The sequence below is a fragment of the Sminthopsis crassicaudata genome, chromosome 3 (assembly GCF_048593235.1).
Source record: "Sminthopsis crassicaudata isolate SCR6 chromosome 3, ASM4859323v1, whole genome shotgun sequence".
Lineage (NCBI taxonomy): Eukaryota > Metazoa > Chordata > Mammalia > Dasyuromorphia > Dasyuridae > Sminthopsis > Sminthopsis crassicaudata.
Window position 1 is genome coordinate 402,444,328 of NC_133619.1, and position 9,835 is coordinate 402,454,162.

At 37.7% G+C, this 9,835-nt stretch overlaps 1 protein-coding gene across 1 annotated transcript; it reads right to left on the bottom strand.

Annotated features, from left to right (window-relative positions):
• Positions 1–1,931: 1,931 nt before the first annotated feature.
• On the bottom strand, positions 1,932–9,291 carry OR10G6 (olfactory receptor family 10 subfamily G member 6). The gene is made up of 2 exons (XM_074297394.1): positions 9,276–9,291; positions 1,932–2,887 (listed from the first exon to the last, which is right to left on the bottom strand). The coding sequence occupies exon 2, from the start codon at positions 2,865–2,867 to the stop codon at positions 1,932–1,934; it is 936 nt and encodes a 311-aa protein (XP_074153495.1). The 5' UTR covers positions 2,868–2,887; positions 9,276–9,291.
• Between the last annotated feature and the right edge of the window lie 544 nt (positions 9,292–9,835).

Sequence of the window (9,835 nt, forward strand, 5' to 3'; positions counted from 1 at the left end):
CTTATTTCTGGGTCAGAGAGGCTTTTCTACTGAGATATGGATCGGAGGCTTTTCCACTAAAATCAGGATCGTGTCTGTCCCTGTTCGGGCACCAAAATGTCAAGGTCTGGGCTAGCTCCTCTGAAGGGCTAAGCAAAAGTCTTTTCCTCACGTTGTGGGTGCCCCAATCCTCTTCTTTCTGAATCCTGGCTCTGAATCTCCTCAAACTTCCCTGAAGTTCTCCTGGGAAGTCTTGTTCTTATCCCAATCTAGACTGCTCTTCAGACTTAATGTTGCCTCTTTTTATCCTCCCAGAGAATGGGCTTGTGAGTACTGCAGGGGCTTGTGGGAACTACTTACAACCAATGAATTTGCTTGTTTGAACTAAAGGTGTGAACTCTGAGCTAGAGAATTGTTAAGTACCAACTTAGCACTTAGTAAGAACCTAACAAAAAACAAACAAACAAAACAAAAAGAAAGACTAAAAAAGGAAGATGAAAAACAAACAAACAAACACAGCAGAACAAAAGCCCAGCAGAACATCAGGGAGGATTCAAAATATGTTACATAAATTTCCATTTCAAGAAAGCATATATAATAATGGAAGACATTATATTCAGGACTATCCATCTTTTCTTTGCTTCACTGAAAATTATTTTTTTGTTTCTGCTATGTACTTTTTATTCTTTTTCCCCTTTTCATTCTCCCTGCCTCCACCAAAGCTTCAAAGACTTGTTTAAAAGCAATTCCCATCTCTTTTGTGAAAGTTTTTATATATATATATATATATATATATATATAAATGAACTGCTCTGATATTTACTGTATATTGGCACTTAAATTTTTTTGCTTTATAAACCTATTTATTTTTTATATCTGTAAGTTGTCTCTTTCAAAAGACTGTAAGTTTATTGAAGACAAGTGCTGTGATACCTTTGTGTGTTTGTACCATTCTGGACAGATGTGAAGTACTTGATAAATCATCCTAAACATTAGCTGAATGTTCTTGCATCTTTTTCATTTTATTTCCTTTTATTCTTCCATCTCTATTGTATTATGCACAAAAAAAAATATGCATTACATTACATTACATTAATTCTCAGAAATATTCCAGACTGTTCTGAACAACTTCTTTCCACCTCCACTAAATTCTTGACATTTGGAACCCATAAAAGATTAGGAAATTGAATTTGGAGATAGAACAGCTTTAAAGAGGCCTGTGCTACTAAGTTTGTATATGAAGCCTTCTGCAAGAGCCTCTTTCTTTTCTTGTCTCCTATGGTCTGGGAGTAGGCATACTGAAATTGGTTAACAAGAGTTTCTTCATAGATTACTGAGCACTTGCCTGTTTTCATGTCCTTTAGAAGTGATTTTCTTTGCTCACTCATTATAAATAACTATCCTAAGAAGTAGAAGGCAAACTTAATGATTCCTAGGAAAGAATGGAGTTGGTGCCCTTGGTTTATTTACCCATGACTTGATAGAATATAGATAGCAGTTACTACTTTTCCAGTATATATAAGTCTCAGTCTTACTAGAAGTCTTAGCCTTTAGCTGGGGTTTACCTTTAATGGATATGACATTTTGGGAGTCCTAGAGGTCCTTGAGTGCAAAACTCCAAAAATCTCTGTTCTCTTCAAACTAAGATGGAATTTCAAGCTAAAAAGGCTCTTTTAGAGAAGTAAGAAACTCTAATTAGATTCATTTTTACTCATCTCTAGTTATCTTAGCAAACTGCCCTGCTTAGTTATCTATTGTGTTCTCACTGGAACTACAATAAAGATGAGAGAGATGGATTTCTGTGCTATTATCCAGAGATCCCTGTCAAGACCTCCATATTCCTCTTTTTATATAACTTTCTCTCCTTCCTCTAGGAAATCCCTTTCATACTGGTGTTCTGCCTTTCTTCGTTCAAAGTTTTGCTTCAATCTGCCTTGATGGCGGGGGGAGGGTTAATGGGGCTGCACTTCCCTGTGCCCCCCCAGCCTCCACAATGCTGATTTCATCTCCTTGTTACGAAGTGTGTAGATGATGGGATTGAGCAGAGGTGTAATGACCGTGTAGAAAACAGCCACCACTCCATCCACTGGTTCTTGGGAGCCTGGCCGCAAGTAGATGAAGGTACAGGGCACGTAGTAGACAACTACCACAGTGAGATGGGCAGCACAGGTCGAGAAGGCATTGCGGCGTCCATCAGCAGAGTGGATGCGAAGAATAGTGGCTACAATGTAGCCATAGGAAGTGAGGATGAGCACAAAGCAGGTGAGGGCTAAGAAACCAATATCCACAAAGGTGACCAGTTCATTGACGACAGTGTTGGCGCAGGCGAGCCGCAGCATAGCAGGAATGTCACAGAAGAAGTAGTCGACCTGGTTGGGACCACAGAAGGGGAGACGTAACATGAAGCAAGTCTGGAAGATTGAATGGAGAGAGCCACCCAACCAAGTGCCCAAGGCGAGGCAATTACAGACATTTCGGGTCATGATAGTAGCATAATGCAGGGGCTTACAGATGGCAAGAAAGCGGTCATAAGCCATTAAGGTGTAGAGAAAGCATTCAGTGCACCCCAAGAAGTGGAAGGAGAAGAGTTGAATCACACAGCCTCCAAAGGAGATAATTTTGCTGTCCAACAGGAAGCCAGCCAGCATCTTGGGGACAATGGCGCAAGAGATGGTCATGTCCAGAAAAGAGAGGTGGCAGAGAAACCAGTACATGGGGCGATGGAGTCGGACATCCACTAGTATAGTGAGGATGATCAGCCCATTACCAGAGATGGTGAGGAGATAGATGGCAAGGAAGACCAGGAAGAGTGGGACCCCAAGCTTGGGGTGATGGTGAAGGCCAACCAGGATGAAATGGGTCACAAAAGTTTGATTGCCACTTTGCATTGCCTTGATGTTAACTCCTGCTGCTGAAGAGACTGCAAGAAGGAGAATTCAGGACGTCTCCTATGGCATCAAGCCTTGCACATTAGAGTTTATATATTTAGCAAGAATGAAGAGAGGAGTACCGGAATTGAAATCAGGAAGATCTGCATTCAAATCTTGCCTTATTTATTCATTAGCTATGTGATCTTAGGCAAATCCTTCTCTTGGGTCTCAATTTCCTTATGTCTACGATGAGGAGGCTGAATTTAAGAATCTCTAAATTATCTTCCAGATTAAGTAATTATATGATTCTACAATAATTCAGTGTTCTCTCACTTTCTTCCCTCACACACACTTCTCAGATCTATTAGCACCTCTTTCAGCCTAGTTTCACACCTCCAACTCTCTGATGGACATCCCAAATTGGCTATCTTAAATTCCACAAATCCCAAAGTGAACTTATTGCCTTCCTCCCCTAACCTTTCTGCCAAACTCCTCCTCTTTAACTTTCCTATTAGTATTGAGGATACCATTGATGTGGGTTATAGTCCCTTTAAGATTCCTTTCTGATTCCCAACACCCATGGCTGAAGAAGCTAGATTCACAAATCCTGGTCAAAAGCACTCTTTTCAATTGCAAAAAGAGATATCCGGGCTCTCCCAGCCCCCATAGGATCTGAGCCAACTTGGGCTGTCCCAGCCCCCATTTTAATGGTCTGCTCAGGTTTCCCAACCCCCATCCCAAGCACAAATAGTTTCCTCCTTATCTAAAAACCCATTGAATTCTGTTCAAATTCTAACCCTGGCTGAAGCTCAAGCCAGAAGCCAACCTGGGACTCCACTCACGAGCCCCTTCAGATTATCAAAAGCCCCCCTATTATAAAAAGGGCTAAACTGGAGTCCACTCTTTGCAGAGGTCCCAAACATGGTATCCTTATGTCGGTCATGTCAAGGGTTTCTTCCCACCAGACCTGTAGTTCTAGTGCCCTCTTATCTTTACCCTCAACTTTACTAACTAAATTTTACTTCCAAACCCCACAATAAACCTCTTTTATCAATCTAGGTTTTCAGGTCCGTAAATTCCTTTACAGAGGACTCTTGCACCGCCACTAGACCTCGTTTAATTCTGTATCCTTGCGCCAAATCAAAAGGGGTTTCAGGGGAGCTCTATTTGATTCCCTGTACCCAGAATCTGCCACTAGGCCTCAATTAAACCTAATTTCATTTGGATACTCCTTATCTAATTCTCCTCACCATCACTCTCCCAGTCACCCAGGTTAGCAAAGTAAGGGTCATCTTTGACTACTCATATTCTCTCACTCTCTCCATATGTAATCACTGCCAAGTCCTATTGGTACAATAAACCACATGTCTCATATACACCACTTTCTCTCCTCTGCCACTGACACCACCTTGATGCAGGCCCTTATTTATTAATGCCTAGACTATTACAATAGCCTTATGGCTGGTCTTACTGTCTCAAATGTCTCCCCACTCCAGTTTGTCCAACACTTAGCCATCAAACAGATCTTAAAGCATAGCTCTAACTATTTCATCCCCCTCACATTCGATAAACTTCAGTGACTCCATATTACCTCCAGAATCAAATATAAAATCCTTTGTTTGGCTTTTTAAACTTTTCATAACCTTTCTCTCCCTCCCCCTTGCCAAACCTGCAAAGTTAAAATAAAGAGGGGCAGAAGAAGGGGGTAAGCCAGAAGCTGCTGACAAATCTGTTAGAGATTTTGCAGCCCTTATTCAGCTCCCCAATGTGTGTTTTTAGATACTACCTTTGTTGTAGCAGCTTTAAAATGTCTCTGAGAGTAGCCTCAAAGTTGATTATTTATTAGTGGTTTCTAAAGGGGAGATTACAGAAAAGAAGCAGAGAGGCTAAGACTATCCTCTGAGTCTTATAAGAGGGGAAGGTATTATTAATCATATTTATCCTAAAACCTTTGTCACACTAAACTACAAAAAAGAAATGATTTAATAGATGTCTTTTGAGTGCACAAGCACTGTCCCCAAATAACATTCATGCTTACTATCCTTTCTTGCTGCTTTCCTTTCGGTTTCCCATTTACTCTTTTCCCAGCAAGAGTTTGGGGCAATGCTTTTATTCACAATTCAAATTATAAGACTGTTATGTTACAAAACCTGTGCTGAGTTACAAAGGAAAACATTAGACATATAAGATTATAAAGATTTATATAAGATTATATATTTCAACAATTATGTTAAAATAAATCTGCAGTTTTATACACAAAAGATCAAACTTTTTAAATCTTTGATAAACCCCCAAGTCAAGAATCTGTACTAACAGATTATAAATAATTATAATTTTTTCTTTGTCTCTCTCTTTCTCTCTCTGTTTTTTACCTGTCCTTGTCTTTCTTTCTCAAAAGATAGGTTTATTTAGGGAAGAGGTTATAGACCAAAAAAAAGGGATATAATAGACACCAGGAATGGTTAAGTATGAAACAGAGTGGGAGAGCATGTGAAAGCATGTTCCTTAGTGGAACACAATTACTCAATAAAAAGTATTGACATTTGAACATGTTCTTAGCTGGCAGGCTAAATCCTGAAAAGGACTTAGAACCCTAGGAGGAGAAATGGGTTTGAGAAACATAGTGAAGTTAGGAGAGATGTCATATGGCATAGGAAAGAGTAAGGAAAAAGGAGGGCAGTAGAAAAATCACAGGCTATCAATAGTTTTATGGGGAAAATTTAGCCTCAGGGACTTGACAGAACTTGGATTTCTGACTGGATTACCTCCTCAAAGGGTGGAACCATGGCACTAAATTTATCTCTGTCAGAGCTTTTCCCCCAGCAGCCCCAGGGAACAATTTAATTTTTATCAGTACTTCAGTTTCTGGACCCATCACACCCACCATTTAGGACTTTTATCAATTCTACATTTTTTTAATTTGTTAAAGAAATCTTTTGAAAAGTGGGTTGGGAGACAATACAGGATAATTTCTAGGGGGAAAAACCTGGACCTTTGATCTCACATTCCTAACTCCTTCTGCTCCTCTCCTCCTACCAGTTTCCTGTACATTGTTTAGTTATTGATGCCATTAGTATTTCACAGTCCAGTCTTTTCAATGACCACAAAAACTATTTTAATTAGTAAGAGAACATAAAGGTACAAACTACGAAGGTTTAACAGTTATGTGAACATAGAAATAAAAGTCCAGCTTTGGCTAACTTGGGAAATATCTTACTGATTTCCTATATTCTGGTTATATCTATTCCTAACTGAATCCAGGATCCTGCTGCCCAATTCCAAATGGTGCTGATTATCTCCCTGCATGAAAGCATTTTACTCTCATCATCAGAAAATGAAGAATCCTTACTATATTAAGAACCCATATTATTTTTTCTTTTCACTTTAAGCTAAATTCACGAACTCTGGGATACTCAAGAAAGATTTTCTTTCCAGTCTTCTTCTAAAACAAATTTCCTTGTGTTTCTTTTGCCTTTCTCTAGTTATCTATGAACATTTGTTAATGTCTTGACAAATTTCTTAATCAAAAGCGTCAGGTATCCCATTGTCTATCTAAAAATAAGTAGGCCTACTTTAGAACTTGAATATTGGAAACTGTAAGGATAAAAGAAATAGTTTAGCTGGACTCCACTGACATTTGAGTCACATAAATCATTACATTTTTCAACAACTACTCTAAAAGAGGATATGTCAATATTGGATTCTTTTCAATTTCTACCCACATCTATTGAATATCTTCTGAGGCAGACAGTGAAGTATCCTTCATTTATTGATAGAAGTATTCTTTATTTATTGATGAAGAGTTAATAACTCCAGTTTTTTTTTTCACATCATCAAGTATTAAAGGCAAAAATTTCAGTATGTTAAAATATCGCATATTCCATCCAAATTTATCTTTTTCTCTTATTCTTAGGTCCTCACCACTTTAATTGGTATTCCTGTTTCAAGTTCATATTTCATACATTTGCCAAAGGGGTTTCCTAAAGATGTGACTATATTATTCCGCTACTCTATAAATTCTAGTAGTAGCTTCTTAACACTAGGATCAAATATAATTTTCTCCTTTTGGGATTTAAAGATATCTGTAGTCTTGCCCCAAACTGTCTAGTTAAACTATTCATAAATGACATTACTTCTGTCTCCATGCTTTTGCATTGTCTATTTCCCTACCTGCAATGAATTCCATCTTCATCTGGATTTCATAGAATCCCTAGTTTCCTACAAGATTCAGATCAGTTGTGTTACCTTTTACATGAAGTTTTTCATGATCCTTCAGTTGCTAGCAAATTTGTGCCCAAATCACTTAATATCTACTTTTTTATGTGCCTGTTTATTTGATATAGTATATAGAATGCTGGACCTGGGGTCAGAAGACTCATGTTCTTGAGTTCCAATCTGACCTCAAGTTTTTACTAGCTGTGTGACCCTGGGCAAGGCACTTAGCTCTGTTTATCTCAGTTTCCTTATCTGTAAAATAAGGGAGAGAAGGAAATGGCAAACCAATCCAGGATTTTTGCCAAGAAAACTCCAAAGGCGGTCAGAAAGAGTCAGATAACGACTGAAAATTGAACAACAGCTGAAATTATTGTGCATTGTGCCTTTCAGATTTCTTGTAAATTCAAGGCTGGAGCTGACTTGTTTTTGCTTTTGTGTAGCAAGCACCTATCAGAGTGTCTGGTACTTAATAGTTACTTAATAAATGCTTGTTGATTTATTGATTTCCTGATTAATAATTCACTAATCCAGTTATGTTGTATCAACAAATATCAAAGGTAGAAATATTGTTACAACAAAACATCACATATTTTTCTATCTATCCCTTTCTCATACTACTTCCTTATGTTGGGGGACAAGACATTTTTATTGGTCTAGGGGAAAATATATGATTATCAAGATTGCTAACATTATTTGGTTGGATTCAATTAGAATGGAGGCAGACTTTGATTCCATCTAAATTAGAAAGAACAAAAGGGAATTTTATAGTGACCATATTTTAGAGGACATTAAATGGAGAGTACTTTTGTTTTAACTAATTTTAAACTTTAAGAAGGATCTCAGGGCAATAATTGTCTGCATTAATGTGATTCACCTATTTCCTTTTAATAAGAATATATCCCATTAGGAATTCTTTCCCACACTTGAATATTATCCCTTTGTATAATCTATTTTCAGGTCATTCCCTGTGTATGTGTACAATGAGAAGTCACCACCTGTGCAAGCTGGTTATCTTCAGTTTCCTTTCGCCCTTTTCTCTTCCCTTTAAGTCTCCTTTTCTGAAGTTGGTAGATTGTTTGCCTCTTCCCAGCCTTCTCCCCTTAATCTGTCACAAGTTGCTTTCAGCATAGTCAAGCCCAGACTCATTTGCCTTTTCCACTTTCCTGAACGTTTTATCTCAGAGATTTAATTCCCTGGAATCTCCTACTTAGGGGACTTCCCCCTGGGGGCACAAGGTTAATGACATCTCACTTACATCACTATTAGCAATTATGTTCCTCTGAAATAAATTGTCAGGAGCTTTATTAACAAGAAAATAAAGGTTTTGGTTACAACAGATAAAAAGATGAGAAAATGCAAAAATTCTGTCACCTCTGACTCCTTTAAATATCTTTGTCTTTTTTTTTTTTTTTTTTTTTGTCTCTGTCATATGTCTTTTTCTCACTTCTCCTGTGGCCACCACCCTAGTTCACATCCTCATCACTTCCTACCTGGACTATTGCAATAATATGATATTCCTATACTTTCCTTAATCCTTTCTTTGTTCCAATATACCTTTTCCACAGCTGCCAAAGTGGGCTAGAGGAGAAAACACAAACATGGAAAACTGGCCAAAGGGAGGAGGCAACTCAAAAATCTTTTTTATTTTAATTGATACATACACAAAATGAAATACAATAAAGTTAACCTAGAAATAAGTGGCAACAGGAAAAAGGGAGATGGAAGTTTGATGAGTGAAGAAAGAATCACTGGCAAAACAAACTTTATTTTTGGAAAGCAGATCATAAAGGCAAGATAAAAAAGTGAAGAAAAAAGCATAAAAATCAGTGATTAGGGAAGGGTCTAGGCAAAGAGAGGAGAGACAGAGAAATGGGCTCAGATCACTTCATTCTTTTTCATTTCTGATTTATTTCTCTTTGTCAAAAGAGGTAAAGGAGTAAAAGGAAAAATTACAGGAAAATATAATGGAGGGGGAAACACAATTAACAATCATAATAGTGAAAGGACTTGGTTTTGCCAAAATATGTGCAGCAACTCTTTTTGTATTGGCAAAGAATTGGAAATTGAGGACATGCTCATCAATTGTGGTATAGAGTTGTCATGGAGGACTATTGTGATATAAAAAATAACAAACAGGATGGTTTCAGAAAAACACCTGGGAAGATTTAAATGAACTGATGTAAAGTGAGCAGAATCAGGAGAACATTTTACAGAGTAATAGCAATATCACAATGATGATTAACTGTGAAAGACTCAGCTATTCTGATCAAGACAATGACTTAAAAGAAAATTCTAAAGAATCCATGTTAAAAAATGGTGTCCACTTTCAGAGAGACAACTGACAAAGTGTGAATCCAGATCAAAGCATACTTTTTAAAAACTCTATTTTTATTGCTTTATTTTATTTGCATTTTCTTTTGGAATGTGACTAATATGGAAATATGTTGTCTTCTCAAGGAGGTGAGAAGGACTAAAGTAAGGGAGAGAATTTGGATCCAAAATTATAGAACTGATTGTCAGAATTTTTTTGCATACCATTGAGAAATATTTAAAGAAATAAAAAAATTATTTTAAATCATCACAATGAATATGCATGGGATGATGTCACTCATAACTTTAATAATACAGGGGGCAGCTAGGTGGCCAGTGAATAGAGCACCAGGCATGAATTCAGGAGGACCCCAGTTCAAATGTGGTCTCAGACACTTAACACTTCCTAGCTGTGTGACCCTGGGCAAGCTACTTAACCCCAGCCTCAGGGAAAAAACAAA

Excerpts from the sequence above, each read along its gene's own strand:
- OR10G6 (XM_074297394.1), bottom strand. The coding sequence starts at position 2,867 with ATGCAAAGTGGCAATCAAACTTTTGTGACCCATTTCATCCTGGTTGGC.